This window comes from Gossypium arboreum, chromosome 3 (assembly GCF_025698485.1).
Source record: "Gossypium arboreum isolate Shixiya-1 chromosome 3, ASM2569848v2, whole genome shotgun sequence".
NCBI classification, from domain to species: domain Eukaryota; kingdom Viridiplantae; phylum Streptophyta; class Magnoliopsida; order Malvales; family Malvaceae; genus Gossypium; species Gossypium arboreum.
In genome coordinates this window covers 131,424,323-131,443,075 of record NC_069072.1, presented here as the reverse complement: position 1 = coordinate 131,443,075, position 18,753 = coordinate 131,424,323, and the positions used below count along the sequence as shown (strand labels likewise).

Below are 18,753 nucleotides of genomic sequence, written 5' to 3'. Positions count from 1 at the left end.
GCTACCCACTCCCACGTTAAAAGGCCAAAAAATTGGCTTTTGACAAAACCAAAAAGAAGGCAAAACATTGTGGCAGAAAATATGGGTTTCCCACATAGTGGATCCATACCCAACACTTTAAGCTGGATTTCTCTGCATGTTTGGATTAATAGGTGCAAGATCAGAGCTAAAGTACTTCTTGACAAATTTCATTGTGTTACATTAGCAAGATGTCCTTGGGGTACTAAAATTATTCGCCATGAGAATCTTGTCTGCCAAAAACAACTTCTGCTTACTCCTTTCGGCTAACCCACATCCTGATATCGGCCAGCAGAACGGTTGGTTTAGATTCGAACATCTATATTTGAAGAAATATGATGTATCTTCATTCTTCTCTATGATGAAAATATCGGTTAAGCACCCACGTTATATAATTTGATCATTTTAGTCACTGTCATTAAAACCACAAACAGAAAACTAACGTGGCAATTAAAAAGTCGGTATAATATTAAATTCTATCCTTAATTTTTATATATTATATCAATTTAGTCATAATTTTAAAAATCTAACCCTTAAAATTTACAAATGGTCTCAATTTAAGTCTAATCATAAAAAATCAAAGAAATGTATAAAAATACATAATATTTTCAAAAAAATTAAATCAGATATGATTATTTATATTAATATTAAATAAAATAAAAATCTATCACCTCATCCCTCTCCCCCACCGGACCCCCGAACAGTCTCCATCCCCCTTCCTCCCCCACCACCGTCCTTCTCTGCTGCTACTACTGTAAATTCACCCGGGACGAGAAAAAGCTGAACAAAAGAATATGTTTGAAATTCTTCCATAAGGTGATGCAATCTTCTACATTTATCAGGAATTGTGAAATCTATTTAGCTTACTAAAAGCCGAGAGTTAAATTTGTTATTTTATCATTTTTTAATTGTCACGTTAGCTTGTCGTTTGTGATTTTAATGAGAGTGACCAAAATGACTGAACTATGTAATGTGTGCTTAAATTGTAAACTTTTTATTTTAGGTGCTTAAAATAAATAAAAAAATATAGTTAAGTGACTATCTATGTAGTTTACTCATAAAATAAAGAAATGTGAGAGAGAAAAAAATACATAAGTGGTAAGGCCCACAATAAAAAAATAAGATACAGCATCATGTCAGCATTTAACATGCCACGTGTAATTCCGTTGCAGTTTTAATAGCAAACAAGGATAAGTGATAAAATTATTATCAATTGAAACATCGGTGATTAAAATGTAAATTTAAACAAACAAAAAGGATTATTTTTATAGTTTACTCTTAAGAAAATAAAGGAGATAAGAATTTGGCTTCTCTTTATATATTGTTTATTTTTCAATATAAAAACAAAATATGGTTGTTGTTTTTTTTTTTGGATTGAAAGGAAACCAAATTTTATCTTTCCCAATATATTTTTGGATTGTTGAAAATTGATCTGAAACGTCAAAAAGTTTCTTCAATAATTGTAGTCAATTTTAGAATTTATTTTTCTTTTTATTTGAATATAGCATTCTAAAATTTTAGGGTTTTTAGAATATCAAAATAAGTGTAAAAGTAAATTGCCAAAATAGATCTTTTTAGTACTTATTATTTCTTAGCATTGCATTATGTTTTATATGGAAATTTAATTTATTTAATGTTATATCATGCTTTTCATAAAAATTAATAATTATTTCCTAGTGTACAAAAATACCAACTATACAAGAGAATTATCATAGAAATCCTAAGAGCAATGCATATCGAGAGCAGAATAAAAGGCCAGGAAACAGCTTCATGAACGAGGTTCGAGGTGAATATCGAATATGGATATGGATATGTGTCTAACATGGATGTAAAACACGAGTTTCAAACAGGGGAGTACAGAGCATTCAGTAAAGTAATATAATGCTCCCCCATATCTTTACTTATAAACTTTAAGACAACAATAAACTAAAACAATTACAGGTCACATATTTCCTAGCAGATAATGGCCATCTACCATGGTGAAACCATTGGTTTGCAAGGGATGGATAAATTTTGCAGGAAAAAAAATGAAATTCTCTTAAATTTACAATGATGCCTATTTCTTTGGCCTAAATTTCTAAAAATAAAAATATGCAGGCAAAATGCATGAGGTCAATTCCAATGGTTGAATGAGATTTGATTTGATTCTGATTCGATTTGATTAATCGGTGTGAAGTATTGCAGTCTCTTCGGAACATTGGGGCCTTGGAATGTTGCCCACAAGACATGGGAGTCCAAATGCCACTGCAAAAACTCACCTCTCCTAGATAGTTCATCTGTAAATTATTTCGGACTAACCGAGCAAGAACCTGAAAACATCGCTCAGCGAGATAATGCCTTCTACACGGTTACTGCCAGCTTCCACGATAACAAGTCGTCTGACACCTGAAAATCAGGTTGGGTTAAAATACTGTCAGATGGGTTATACTTTTTTGGAATTGAACTACATGATTTATCTCGGAATATATTGCAATGCTACTTCACTTGTTCTAAAGGCCACCAAATCATTATCATTCTTCAAAAATAAAAAACAAAAGAAATATAATGGAGTTTGAGAGAGAGAAAGTTACCAGGGTTTGCCAATTGTTCCATCACTTTAAGCAATGTATCGGTATGCAAACACATCTGAAATCTTTGAGTTCTTGGCTCATAAGGACTGTTAGAATCTTGACCCAATTGCAATGCCTAACGAATAAATTGAGAAAAGGGTTAGGAAACGAGTTTCCTGCATTGTAAGAAATCAGTTTCAAACTAGTAGGATCAGCAGAATCCTTGTAGACGCAGTGTACATTAGCTCAAATATGGAAGCTACTCTTTAAGTTTCATCAGGGGGTGAGTGTGTATATATATATCTAGACATGGATAATGTTCAACCTTTTCTAATCTTTTTCATATATTTGGAGAATTGAACCCTCATGCCTATACCTAAATAGGTGTTCGATACAAGTTTTGGACCCAAATACTCAGGGGAAATGAAAAGTCAAAGCAACATAAGGGACCGAGACAAAAAGAAGATTAAATAATAAATTTGGGGGTAATCATTTTTTGAGTAGATTGTACGGAGGAGAAGGGGGGCCAAGGCTTAACCCCATTTTGTCAACTCCGCTCTCTAAAACTTCCGCAACACATCCAAATTCCTAAACAAGAGAGAAGTTAAAACAGAAGTGATAACAGTAACCTGATAAACAGTCATTTCATTCAGATTATGTGTATAAACTCTGCCTTTCGCCAATGCCGTTATGTCACTGAAAAAAGAGACCAACAAAAAAATTATGAACTATCACCTTCAACCCAAGCTGATTGTAAGTTTGGCAAACTAGGAAGATAATCAATCAAGAACGACATGTTACCTCCGAGAATATATGTCCAGTAATGAGTCATTATCGTCAACTATAGGTATTGAACTTACTCGAGCTGTGAAAAAGAATGGAAAACTTATCATAACAATACATAAAACACACACACGCGCGCATATATATATGAGAAAATCTCTCATCAATTTGAGGTGGCCTCTTGAGGAATTAAACTTAACCTTACTCTCCTTATTCGTACTCTCTTTTACATCCATAAAATGTTGACAAAAAAGGGTAGCATACCTTGAACTAGCATATTTAATGCTGAACTAAGAGAAGAAGTAGGTCTCAGCATCGCAAATGACCGACTGCTGGATTCTCCGATTCTTGGAACCCATGTACCCAGAGGGATAGCATAAATTGGTAATTGTAGCATGGGGAAAGAGCCAGAACAATGTTTGAAATATCTGCATACGCCTAGAAATCAAACTCCATTGGTTAGGGAGAAAGAAGCCATTTACTTCCCGAAAAAGAAAAAGAAAAAAAAAAAGGTTAACTGACAACACTATTAAAAGGCTCACATTTTAGTATTCCAGAGAGCGATGCAAGATGTAATAATTGGGGAAATGAACCATCTTCTAAGGATGAATGGATGACAGGAATTGTGGCGACTCCATTTTGCAAAAATTTCAAAGCTACATCCTTCAAATTATCACCTGGCCCAGCCTGTGTAACCAACAAGAAGGGTCAATAACACCACTCCTATACTGTCTCTCTCAAATGACATGGCACAAAGGAAATAAGAGGCGGGGCAGAAAGGCATGAACTAAAAATATGACAAAAGAGGAACCAAAAGGTATGACTTTTCCAAAACATCAAAGCAAAAAGAAAGCATAGTATGCAGTAAATAGGTATTGGCAACTAATGACCATATTACCCAAACAAAGAGAATGCTTTTGACTCATGGCTACCATAGCATAGAATAGCCATTCACAGGACAGTTACCTAATTCCAGCCCTCACTTTCAAGTTCCATTAAATACTTCTGGCTGAATTTTTCCTTTTTGGAATGTTTGCTAGGTAATGTTCTAAAGAACTCGTGGTAGCTTCTTTTTTCTTTTTCGGGAATCTTGTTAGTTCATAATGACATTTTACTTCCCCAACACTACAACTATTGCTGCTATTCCATATCTAATCCCTAAAACATAGCATGAAGTTGTTTTCAAAAAAATATCTAGTTGTGGTGGTCACCAACCAGACATTGACTCACATTATTACTACATAACGCATGCTTATGTCTAAGCTAAAACATAAACATAAAAACATGAAAGAAGAAATGGCTCACTTCATTTGTACAAACAGAAAACAGACATGCAGGTGCATAAGAATCACATCCTTCATAAGTTATTATAAATGGCAAAGCACTAAAACACTAACAAAGATGAGATGTCTTGGAATTGGTCTCCCATGCCCATCAACTTGTCCGTTCCTGCGAGCCTTTCCCTCTTTCCAGGCAGAAATAGTGTGTGTTTCAAGCTCTTCCTCTCTCAAAGTTGATCCATGATTTCCAAGCTGCATAAGGGAAAGAGTATACATTAAGATAAATGCGCCAAATTTTTTTTTTAACAGCTATCAGACAACTATCTAGTTTAATATCAAGAAACTTGCTAGTAGTTCGAATCAGAAAAAAAGGAAAACTCTAAGTAGATTTTTGAAGACTTTCTAGCCCAACCAAAAAACTTGATTCAGCATTATGACATACCTGTCTTAGAATCAATATAAAATCTGAAGCACTAATAACTCCAACAAACTTCCCCTTGTAGAAGTCCCAAAGAGGAGCAACAGGGATACCCTGAAAATGGCTTGACTCAGAAGAGATATGTATCCAAGCTCTTTATCAGCAACAACCAAATAGGCTCTAAGAATGTAAGTAATGTCCATGGAGAAATCTAGATATATCTACAGCTAGAAAAGACTCTAAGCAGAAATGGTTAGCAAAGGAAAAGTACAGACATCTCCTCTCTATCTTTTGAAACATAAATCTTAACCAACAAAAGATCAGGAACCACAAAGACATCCCCGAAAACATCAACTAAATTCTAACCTCCAAATGAACTAAATAGATACCTGCTCAGCCAGAATATGAAATGCTTGTTTTACAGGCAAATCAACAGCCAATGCAACAACCTGTAAGGCAGATCTATCTAAATTAGCAAAGTGAAAGTAATAGGCCTGATCAGAGTTAAACACGCAGATATATGTGTGTATCGTGAAGGAGAGCCGATAGGAATGCAGCCAAACCTTGCCTGACTCAGGTAGTAACTCATAAACCGTATGTGCTGCCAAGAATGCAGATATTTGATACCGGGAGGCCCGTAAATCCTCTTCTGAAATCCTAGGTATTGTTTGGTTCAATATAACTGCAGGAATTTGATGCTGCATCGCAAAAAGGTACCAGAATCCATTTACATGAAAAAGTAAAAAGAAATTAAAAAAAAAAAGTGTATTATTAATTGATTAATGAATGAATGAAAAAATAGATGAGCTGCACGCTGGGCAGTGAGCATGCATTAAGAACTAAAACAGAAGCACCAAAAAAACTACACTATGAACCCCCCAAAAAAAAGCTACAGTAGTTGTAAAGCCTAGCTAATCAGTGACAACTTAAATTATTAAAAAAGAATCATTAGTCCATTTGGCATTGCAATTGGAATTGCATTTCCATCTATATCCATCAGAGAAAAGAAAGTTCATACCGGCTTTTGCAATCATGATGATTCCACTTTTTATTGCAATTTTAATTCTCAATCACAATGCTAAACCAAGTTTAAAAACAAAAAATACTTAGGCAAAGCTTGTGTATAAATTTATATCATGAGACTATTATCTACTTGCACATTAGGAAGTATCTCTGAATGAGGTTGTACCTGAGAGACCTCTGCAGGTACAGGTAGAGTGTCAAAAGTGTTAACTATTCCATATTCGCCATTCCTGTGAGGTTGTTGTTCATCATGTCGCCACTCACCATCGACAAAAAACTTGTACTACATACAAGAGCCGACACAAATGAGCAAATAAATACAAAGGTCATCACTAAGAGATTAGGATTGACATGCTCTAGAAGTTGCTTGACAATAAAGGCACCCTAAGCTAAAAATCCATTCATTTCAACTAATAAAAATGGCACACCAATCATATAAGAGCGTTGAACAAATTAAATGTCAAATTTGGGTACATGTCCAAAATGGGTCCGATTCTTGAAGGGTTATATTCAAAAAGTTTGAATTTTCAATTCCTATAAAGCAAACTAACCAACCTCATGACTACCATGTGGTACGGCACAGACAGCTTTAAATACATTGGGGCAACCTTCAACCTGTGACATTCGCACGAGCTCAGTCCACCTTCAATTTCAAACGATTAACCATTAACCCAAACACTAATCATTCACCTAAATATCATAAAAAAATTTCATACCAATAGCATGTTAAAAGAAAGAGAGATATAATTGAATTATCACCCATTGAAAGAGCCAGATATAGAGACATCGTCACCACCATATGGCCATGTAAACTGAATAGGTAACAACACCATGCCGGCAGTGGACACTCTGCCGGCATCCCTCGCCGGATTCCTATCGGAACCAAACATTTGACAGTAGCCTTTTTAATTTTTTAAAAAAAAATTCTTGGCAATCAACTCCTTTCTTAACAATTTTCTCTTCTTTCAATCACTGCAAATAAAGAAAATGAAAAAAAAACACATATATATCAATAAAGCAACAATAATAACATCAAAGACTCACCTTTTACGTTGATTGTACGGACAAAGCTTTAACATGATATTTTTCTGCTAACAGGAAAAAGCGAAATTGGAACTTACCAAACAATGTAAGCAAAAGGGTGTCGTTGAATTTGTGAGAAAAAAAATTCTGTAAAATTATGTTAAACGTGAGAGTGAAATAAAAATCTATCTGAATCTAAAAAAGGGAATTCCAAAAAGAAGGAAAAAGTTTAAATTGGTGTAGAATTTATTGAAATGTGGGTGTAAAGATCGAAGATTGGGGGTTAGGGATATGATCGAATCTGTTTTCTTTTATATAATAAAAAATGATTTTTATTAATAATAAAAATTTGCAAACCCTAATAAAGCAAGGAAAAGATGAAAGCCTTGAAAGGGACGTTGAAGGGTAAATTATCGTCGTTGTCTTCGGGTAAAAATATTAGGAGGAGATTTCGAAGCTGAAAATGAAAGGGATTTTTTATTATTATTTTGTTTGAATTTGATTTGTCAAAATAATATTAATTGAGCTCATAAGTTAATTGTTTTTTGTTTTGAAATAATATTTTTAGGAATAAAGTCTTATTCCACCTTTTCAATTTTATAAAATAATTTATTTTAACTTTTAATTTTATTTTTTATCTCTTTTAATCTTTAAATTTATATTATTTATCAAAGTATTTAAATTGAATGAAAAAGTTATCGACTACTTTGTTAACGTGACATTGAAAGGCGAAATTAAAAGGCTGATATGGCCCCGCAAAATTTTCATTTAAGACTTTTGAAATTTTTAAAATTTTAAATTAGTAAAAGTAAAATTATATGTTGACCCATTAAAAATGATAAAAATTTGATTTAATCCCTTAAAAATTATAAATGTAGAGTTTAATTGTATTTTTACTATTGTGAAATTATAATTTAATTTCGACCCCTTAAAAGAAAATTTTAGATTCGTCCATGATGACATACACGTGGATTTTCATGTAGATGTCACATTAACAATTAATTGACCTTTAATTATTTAAAAATTAAAAATATTTTAAAAAATAAAATTTATTTAAATTATTTAAAAGGTATAAAATATAAAATATATTTTTAAAATTTTAACATTAAAAATTAATAAATTGTTAATGAGCATATACATAGATGCCATATTTTTCATTTATTTTGAGGTAATTTAATAAATAATACAAGTTAAAAAATTAGAAGAAACGAAAATTTAAATAGAAGGCTAAAATTACATTTTTTTGTAAAATTAACAATTCGAATAAGTCATGTCTTTTTTAAAAAGGGTTGACAAGATTCAAACCAATATCATCTAACTATAAGACATGAGATTTAATTATTGTTTCCTGAGTTACCCAAGGATGGAATTCGTTATTAGTGCCGATGGAAGACTCGAGTACAATTTTTTTCTATTAATATAATATTTAAGTCGTTATACTCTTTGTATATTTAGAATTTAATTCGTCTATTTTTACTCTTAAGAGTTTAGTCCCTTTATTTTTATTTTTAGGAATTTAATCTATTTATTTTTAAACAACTCAAGTTCAATTGTCAATTGAGTTAAAATTCTTTTGTTAAATTCACTTGTGTGACATTTGAAATTAAAAAAACTCAATTGTTAGTCATGTAACAAAAAAATGACGTTATAATGGACCTAAATTTAGTAAAATAATTTTAAAAGGTTAACAATTCAATTTACATTTGTAAATCTAAAAACTAGAATGACTAAATTTCTTGAAATAAAAAAAATAAAAGGACTAAATTTCAAATGTATAAATAGTACATAGACTTAAAGCAAATTTTAACCAAATTTTGTCACTTCACCGTACTAATCCTATTCGTAAACTTCTTGTTTTCCTAGTATATTTTTAAAATGTTAAAATATATTATTACTCATTTTACTTTATAGAATTTGAGTTTTAGTCCATAATACTTTAAAAGCTAAAAATTCAATAATTTTAAATTTAAAAATCTTAATCCAATCATTATCATTATCGGTAGTTCATGTCAAAATTTTATCAACTTAACATGTTATTTTACATCAATCATATCACGCCATATGAGAATAGTCTAATTATTATGTGAAGTTGACAAAAGAGTTAATATTTAGTACACTAGCAATGTCCTTTTTATTCCACAAATAATCTTAAAATTGTCATATGTCCTTTTATATATATATATATTTTTAATATTTTATTATACTAAGGACACTTGTCATCGCCCTAACATTCAAAGAGTGAAGCCAAAATTATTTTGAATAGTCGAAATTAAGTTATAAATTTTAATAAAAGTTAAAATGCAGTTTTACTATTGTACTAACTAATATCTTTATAACTTTTTAAAATACTAAATTAAAATTTTAATAATTTTGTGGGGCCAAAGTACATTTTATCATTACTTATTTATAAATTTCAAAGGGCAAAGAATGTAATTTCCTAATTTTAGGGAGGGAGCTAAGGCACTACCTACCCCTACGTCCTTGCTAACACTGTTTGTGGAGTCTAAGAATTACAATGACAATGTACCAAATATTTGCCCAAAGTGGCACTTTTTAATTGATATAATTTCAAATTCAACCCTCCATCTTTTATATGTTTTGTTGATTTGACTTTAATTTTGTATAAAAATTATAACAATTTAAATTAATTTTAAATTTTAGAAAAAATTTAAAATTAAAAAAACACATAGAAAATTCTAAAATTTTAAAAAAATAGATAAAATTTATAAGTAAATAAAGTGGGAGAAATGAGGGAAATTGTTTTCGTTATAAGAAAAAAAGATTTAGAATAAAATTTGTTTTCACAATTTGGGTTTTTCTAATTGAATTAAAATTTTGAATTGAGTTTTAAAAAATTGTGGTATATTTTATTTTATTTTTGCTAATAAATGGCATTAAAGTCAATTTCATAAGTTTTTGCAATATCAATTCTTGAAGAAGTTCTTTAACATGGAATTCGACTTTAAGATATTACTAATTTGGTTTCAAAAAACACTAAAGAAGCTTGTAATGATTTAACTTTTTTAGTTCTGTTTTGTTTTTAATTTGTTATTAGATCTATTGAATAATCATTTTTCATTTTATGTCTCAATATTGAACGGTTTTTAGCTTTACTGTAATAGAATCTTAAATTGTCTTGTATGAACATTAGTTTTAATTATATTTAAGCTTTATATCACATGAATATGATGCTAAGATATTGAAATTGATCTATTTTGTTTATGTGTTGTCATAATTTTATGGAAATGCTGAAGAGTTATTGTTAAAATAACCTGAATTTTTACATAGATGTTTTCTTTTTAATTTTTTATAATCTTTATATACAACTGGGTCAAATTGATAGAAAGTATAAATGTTAGAACTAAAATTATTATTATACCAACTAAAAAATGCCACAATTAGTCACTTTAACATCTGGGTATCTTAAAACACAATTTCAAAAATATTAGTAATAAAAATTTAACTTTTTTATTAATGACTAAAATAATTTTTACCTATAATTAAGTGACTAATAATATAATTTACACAGTATTTATATCAATACTAATCCTAAAAATTACTTTTCTTTAAAGATAACGTTTATTCCATAAAAAAAGGTTAAAGAAATCTCAAGAATTCCATGTTAAAGATTGTTCTAGCTTCGCCCCTGCTTGTAAGACATTTGACAACATCCTAATTCTACTTATGGAGTCTAAAAACTCCTCTGGCAGTGTACAAAATATTTTCCCTCAAGGGATATTTAGAAAATAAATAAAAATTAAATAAACGGGACCCGTGATGGTTTATCTCTTTGAGTTAAAAATTTCACTACTAGTGTATTAAATAATTATATAATTTAATATCATAATACTGAAGTCTTTAAATAAATTAGCATCGCAATAAATCGAACTTCATAACAAACTCATGATACAAATTCAGCCAGGAGTTTAAATATAACTAGAAATTCTATCACATGTTATGTGTTTGGAAACTACATTCTTGGAGCATAAATGTCAAATTAAATCCAACCTTATGCAAAATTTTTATTGGTTTTTAATAAAAATGTTAAAGCACCATCAAATAATATAACTTATTTTAATTACAAAATGACATTTTTGTAATTTTCTTGACTGGATTAGTACCCGGTTGACTCGTGACATCAAATCAAGCAATGGCTTAAATAATACAATTGATGGAGGTAATAAAATAAACATAATAGAATTAATAGTAAATATTATATTAAAATAAAATTTTGGTTTAATGGTAAATAATGTTTTAGCTATATAAATAGTACAAGTTCAAATTCAACCTCATGCACAATATTTATTGGTTTATTAATAGAAAGACTAAAATACCATTGAATAATATATTTTATTTTAATTAAAAAATAACATTTTCGTAATTTTCCTAATTGAAATGGTGCTCTATTGATTCGTGACACCAACTCATATAAGAGCCTAAATAATAGTAAATATAGATATGTACAATTGATAGAGGTAATAAAATATACATAACATAATTAAAATGTAAATATTATATTGATATAAAGTTTTGGTTTAGTGGTAAAGTTAATTTTTATTTATTTATGTTACTAGTAAGGGTCCAAATCCAGCCTCATGTAAAAAAAATTAAGTTAAAAAAAAAGACAAAAATATCCTCAAATAATGTAATCTTTTATAAAAATAATATAATTGATTTTTTATTTACGAAAGGACATTTTTGTAGTTTCTCTAATTAAGTTGGTGCCCAGTTAACTCGTAACACCACTCGGTTAGGTAATTAAATAATAATATAGATAAGAAATATGTTCGGTTTTATACCTGCTAGTTCCATGTTCGGTTACAACGAGCTTGTTTTTTTGCTTGGGCCATCATTTTAGGCCTTGTATAGGTTTCAATTCAGTTGAACTCGATCCATTAGCATGGCATATTTGACAAAACAGAAGCATGAATCGACTTAAATACTAAGCCTCCCAATCGAATACCTTGATGTGGTATGACAAACACGAAAGTCTTTTGTCTCTTGGTAATTGAAGTGTTATTTTTTAGAGATATATGTTTGATTTATTCAAATGAGTATTTCAAGTTGTTGGCGATCTTGTTTATGAAGGTTATTGTGATAAATACTGAAGAGAGTTAATGGATAAAATCAACCCTTAAAGAAGCATTTCAAGCCTATCAAAACTTTTATTGCTAATCACATTAGACAACCTATAACTAGGTTGTTGATCGACACTATTCTTCATTCGTATGGGGTGTCTTTAACATGCCCTCCTTTTATGGATTTGTTATGGATAGATTTATGTAGAGGTGTGCATGGGCCGGGTCGGGCTCAACTAAAATTTTAGGTCCGTTTGTTAGGCCCTAGCCCGAAAAATGTGCCTAAAATTTTGCCCAAGCCCTTCCCGAATAAAAATGTTAAAACCAGTCCGACAAGCCCAACCATATTAATTTTATATTATTTTATATAATTTTAAAATATATATAAACCATCAAAATACTAAAAAATCAAATTAAATATTTCTCAACAAATTTAAAATAAATTTTAAAAATATGTATACTTAAATGACACTAAAATAGATGCAACTTAACAAGCAAATGTTTTTAAAATAATAACAAAATTAACAAATATCTTTAAAATAACAATAAAATAAGTTTTATACAATATCTAAACAATAACAACAAAATAGTAGCAACATAATAGTAAAATAGTAGCAAAATAGAGAGAAAACAATTAGAAAATAATATTTAAAAAAGATTTTTGTCATGTAGTGAATTCGGGTCGGGCTGGGCCCGGGCAAAAAATGTGTTACCCGAGGCTCGGCCTGTTTTTTAAATGGTCTTATATTTTCGCTCAAGCCCATTTTTCGAGCCTATATTTTTGCCCAAACCTTCCCACATTTCGGGGGGGCCTTCAGGCATGCACACCTCTAGAGTTATTTAATGTGAGATATTTGTGGGAGAATAGTTTGTACAATTGAGGTCGATATTGGAGTTGCAATTACTTCTCTGTGTAAAGGTAGATTAGGCTTAAGCCAATAGGTGACTGGACAATTGGTGAATAAAATCATTCATTTAGCGAGGCTTCACAAATGTAAGATTAGAGAATCTAAACTGCATTAACAAATATCATGTGTCAATTATTTTCTTATCTCTTTGACTCATTTGCGCTTTGGATTGATTGTGCAAGCTCTTTAATTCTGTCTAAATTTTATTCTAATAGTAGTTAGAACAACATTGTTTTTCAAGTGACTATTAACCAAGTTTCTCAATTCCACCAATAATCATAATATCATAATTGGTATGAAGTGCAAACTGAGGTTTTTCAATATATATTTATCTATTTATACTTATATTAAGTCTTTAACTAAGTTGGTGTCATGAGTCAGTTGGACACCAACTCAATTGTAAAATTATTAAATTAACCTTTTGTATACAAATTAAGTTATATTTTTATAAGGGTGCTTTTGTCCTTTACATATAATAAATCAATAAAAGTTTTGATTATATTAAGATTTGAATCCAAAACACAAAGTATAATAAAATTAAACTTTATCATTTTAATCAAACAGTAAAACTATATAGCATAGGAGAATAAAACTCAAAGTCTAATATCAATCATAATTCTTTTCAACAAAAGAATTAGGTTAAAATATGATGTAAGTCTTTGTACTCTTCATAAATTTAAAATTTAATCCCTATGCTTTTATTTTCAGTAATTTAGTCTCTTTACTTTTAGATTTCAAAATTCAAGTCTAATTATTAACCCTATTATTTTTGTTAAATATATTGATATGATATTTTAAAATAAAAAATTCAATTAATAGTCATATAATAAACCTAAATTTACCAGAATAATCTTAACAATATTAATAGTTGGGCTAGAATTTTAAAATCTGAAAAATAGAAAGACTTAATTCTTAAAAATAAAAATATAGATTAAATTTTAAATTTACCGAAAGTATAGGGCTAACGACAAATTTTAACCTAAAAATCTGGTATTGGGTTGACAAACATACTAATCATTTAATACGGAAATTAACGTTGGGTTTTAACTATAAAATGTCAATGTCAAAACAGTAAGGTACAGCTGTATAATGTTACAGTTTTGTTTGTTTTGCTAATCTGTGTTCCGCTAAACACGTGCGGTTACCTAGTCACACTTTATTTCTCATTCCGACAACCAACCAAATTTTTTAGATTTCATTTCTTTTTCATTAAAATTATTTTTATATTAATATTTAAATTAGAATTAAAATTTAAAAATATTTTAACAATTTGATTGAGTCCCTATTCGATTAGCATTAGCATTATTATCAATATAAGAGGATGTGGGTTCGAATATGCTGAAACGTATTATCCTCCTAATTATGAGTTGGGGAGGGGTTATGAATAGGTATTATGTCAAAAAATAACAGATATGATTAGAACTTATAATAAAATTATTCAAAAAATTTATTTTAACAAAATTAAATTTTAAAATAAATTCTAATCAATGAATAATATTTTTTCCAAAATAATAATTCAAAATTTTAGGCATAATGACTTGTTTGGTCCTCTAACTTTATAAAAAACATTTTAGCTCTCCATTTAAATTTTCACCATTTTAACTCTTAAATTTGTATTATTTTCAAATCACCCAAAATAGATGAAAATTTAAATTTCTTGACGAATATACATGTGGATGTTACGTTAGTAATTAATTATTTTAAAATTTTAAAATTCAAAAAATAAAAATATTTTAAAAAGTATAAAATAAAAAATAATTATTTTAAAAATGATTAATTGCTAACGTGACATACACATGGCAATTCACATGTATGTCACATCAGTAAAATTAACAAACTTTAATTTTTCTATTTATTTTGAAGCGATTTGACAAACAATACTAAGATTAAGGGTTAAAAGAGACAAACAAAAGTTAAATGGATGGCTAAAATGATTTTTTACAAAGTTGGAGGGCTAAAAAAGTAACTAAGTCAATATTTTAATAATATTAACATTGCAACTCATATGTCGGTCTACATATGCTTCCTAAAAAATCATAAAATTATTAAGAAATCATTTTTTTTCCAAAAGGTCCATAAAAAAATTATAATTTTTTATGTCAACAGTGAAATACATGTAGTCTATCACATCAGTTGCCTTATTAGATATCAACACAGATAAAATTTTAACGATTGATGATCAAAGTGTTCATAAAAAACAATTCACTAAACTGACAAAATGAGTGAACATTAAATTTAAAATTATTGTGTTAAAAATATAAAAATATTAGGAAAGTCCTAGTATTTAGGGGTGGATTGTATTTTGACCCCTTTATTACAAATAGACAAATTAATATTCCTTTGCAATTGTGGATATTCTTGAAAGCAATAACATGAATTATTAATATATATATTAAAATTTACTTAAATATATATTTTATATTATATAAAAATAATTAATGAAATTGGTATAATAAATTAATTGAGAACTAATTCAGTTAATAAACCACTAAAACTAATATTTTTACAATGCAAATTATGTTATCATGGGTGTATTTTATTATTTTACAATACTACATAAAATCAATAATAATTCACACGAAATAAAATTAAACTTAAGACACTAAATTTTAGAATTTCAACTTTATATTTTAACCAAAATTCCATTTGATTTTTGCATAAAATTTTAATGAATATAATTTTATATAAAACTTTCATCCATACAGTAAGAATGCGATAATTATATATATATATATATATATATATATGAATATTCCGATTTATCAAAATAGCAATAGCTAAAGACAAAAAGAAAAGAAAAAAAAAGGATTATTGGACATGGTTATTAGAATCGGATCAAATTGATCAGTCGGATTAGATGGATCAAGAATCAATTAGGATACTAATCTGAAGAAATGTATTAGGCCGATTGACTCAGAAATAGGGGCAAAATCAGAATTTTTTTTAGGGGGACTAAAATTAAATTGTAATTTTTTTCGACAGTAAAAATACAATTTCACAATTTTAATAGCCTATATCTTTATAATTTTAAAGGATTAAATTAAATTTTATCATTTTTAGAAGTGCCAACGTGCAATTTTACCTTTACTAATTTAAAATTTTAAAAATCTTAAAGGGCCTAAATGGAAAATTATAAAAAAACACAAAAATATTTTATATCGTAATTTTGTATTTAATTAAGCCTCAATTTAAATCCATTGACAAATATAGAGGACAACATAAATAAAATGGTGAAGGTGGATAGGGGTGTAAATGAACAGAACGTTCGATGAACTGTTCGTATAACGTTCTTTTAATAAACGAACGAACACGAACAAATGTGTGCTCGATTTGTTTATGTTCATGAACAAGCTCATTTAAAAGTTTATTTATTGGCTCATTTATAAACTCGTTTATTTATTAATAATATTTTATTATAAAAATATTAAAATAATATATGTGTGTATTTATTTATTCTTTGTTTGTTTGTTTATTATTCATTAACATTGTTCGTGAACATGTTCGTTTAATGTTCGTGAACGTGTTCAATTAAGTAAAATGAACATGTTCGTGAACATTAAACAAAAGAACATGAACAAAAAAATTGAAATTCTTAACGAACACAAACTGAACACGAAGAAGCTTAAAAATAAACAAACGAACATGAATAGAGATTTGTTCGTTTAAGCTTAGCTCCTTTACAACCCTAGAGGTGGAACTCTATAAAAAAAAAAAAAACTATTAAAACACAAAAGGATTTAATGAGATAATATCCCTTAATATCTTGTTTAAAAACGTAATTGATTTTATATTTTGCATATTATACATATATTGTTCATTTATGTAGCATTTATATATAGAAAAATAAGACTAGGTAAATTTTAATTCATATCAAATATTGTTATTTGAAAATTGATAAAAATAAAATAAACCATTATTTTTGTAATTACTATAAATTTTATAAAATTAAATACAATAACATTAAATAAGATAAAATTTATAACATGTTATGAAATGAAAATTTAAAAAAATTGTAAACATATTATAAAAGTAATTAATTTAATAATTTGTTTTACCCAATGAACATAATTTTTAAAAAGCAAATAATTTATATGAAAGCTTTAATTGAACATCAAATTTTAATGTAGACATTTTGCAGGTAAGGTTGAATATGGGATATTAGGATTTTAATGTAAAAGTTGATTTGAAATTCCTTAAAATTAATAGATTTATATGGGTAGGTATTATTTCTAAAAGCAATAATCTTGATTTAATTGATGGTATTTGATTAATTGTAAAGGTGATAAATATGTTAAGTAGAAAATTATAGTCAATCTTGGATTAAATATTGCATTTAATGTATCATTTATAGATTAGCATGTGTTTAATATTTAAAAATTATATTAATATTTATATATTTGGAACCGATTCGGTTCAATTGCATAAGATTTCACCTAAAACTTCACCTTTTTAGTAATTTATGATAATTCTTTTTAATTTAAGGGTAAATTATCAAAATAGTCCTTTTTATTTGCCTCAAATTATATTTTAGTCACTTATGTTTGAAATGTTACATTTTAATCACTTATGTTTTTGTTTTGTTATGAAGTGGTCACTCTACTGTTAAACTCCGTTACCTCCCTAACGGCAGTCCTCCATGGCAGTTCAAATGGGTTTTTAATGCCAACTTGGATGTCCGGTTGTTGGGATTAAAATAGGTTTTAATTAAATGAATTTAATTTGGACTGTCATGTACGACATTTAAGTTAGCATTTAAAACCCATTTGGACTGCCATGTAGGGAGGTAATGGAGCTTAACGTAAAGTGACTACTTCGTAACAAAACAATAACATAAGTGAGTAAAATGTAACAGTTCAAACATAAGTAACTAAAATGTAATCTGAAACAAACAAAATTGACTATTTTTATAGTTTACTCTTAATTTAATGAGTACAATTTAAAAAAAAAATTGGTTTTAAAATATATCTTATGAGAGATACATGTTATTTTACAATTTTATTGCGAACTTAAAAAAATACTTCAGTTGTGTTAGAAAAATTTATACATGTTAAAAAAGTGCAAATTTTATAATAATATCAAGTTAGTAAAAATATGCTTTTAGAGTTGATTGAATTTTTAGCTTAATTCGCATAGGTATTATTGTCAATGTAGGAGGATGTAGATTCGAATGTGCTGAAGCGCATTATCTTCCTATTTATGGGTTGGGGATGGGTTATGGGTAGTTCTAGATATAGTGCCAAAAAGAAAAGATACAATCAGAACCTATAATGAAAATGTTAAAAAAAATGCTTTTAGATAATTTTACATTTTATCAACTAAAAAACTAAATGTCTTTTTTTTTTCTTTTTTTATACAACACAAGTTAAATTCATACATCCACACACTTCACTACTATACAGACTCATAGATCGAACCCTGGTCTCGTCCATGGATGAACTCACTTTAGCCCATGAACTTACTTGTCGAGTCCCAAACAAAATGAACCAAACATGATTCTAGAAGGTTCTTTTGATAAGTTGAGGAGACATTACAATCTAGCAAAACAGAAAGTCGTAGTGAGATGGAAGAGAGGAAAACCAGGGCAGGTTTTGGAAAATAAGTGTGATGGCAAGCGATGGTAATGAACACAATAAGAGGCTGAGAAGAATAGGAGTTGCAATGGTTGTTGTGATT

At 28.5% G+C, this 18,753-nt stretch overlaps 1 protein-coding gene across 2 annotated transcripts; it reads right to left on the bottom strand.

Moving 5' to 3' along the window:
* Positions 1-1,785: 1,785 nt before the first annotated feature.
* On the bottom strand, positions 1,786-7,564 carry LOC108481366 (sucrose nonfermenting 4-like protein). Of its 2 annotated transcripts, none has more exons than XM_053025933.1 (14): positions 7,116-7,564; positions 6,831-7,043; positions 6,627-6,714; positions 6,238-6,354; positions 5,612-5,746; positions 5,438-5,497; positions 5,073-5,162; positions 4,748-4,882; positions 3,893-4,037; positions 3,615-3,788; positions 3,369-3,432; positions 3,197-3,263; positions 2,589-2,703; positions 1,786-2,403 (listed from the first exon to the last, which is right to left on the bottom strand). In XM_053025933.1, the coding sequence occupies exons 2-14, from the start codon at positions 6,959-6,961 to the stop codon at positions 2,312-2,314; spliced, it is 1,413 nt and encodes a 470-aa protein (XP_052881893.1). In that variant the 5' UTR covers positions 6,962-7,043; positions 7,116-7,564; the 3' UTR covers positions 1,786-2,311. The 2 variants fall into 2 exon arrangements, with proteins under 2 accessions (XP_052881893.1, XP_052881892.1); XM_053025932.1 differs by having other exon boundaries at positions 7,193-7,563.
* Between the last annotated feature and the right edge of the window lie 11,189 nt (positions 7,565-18,753).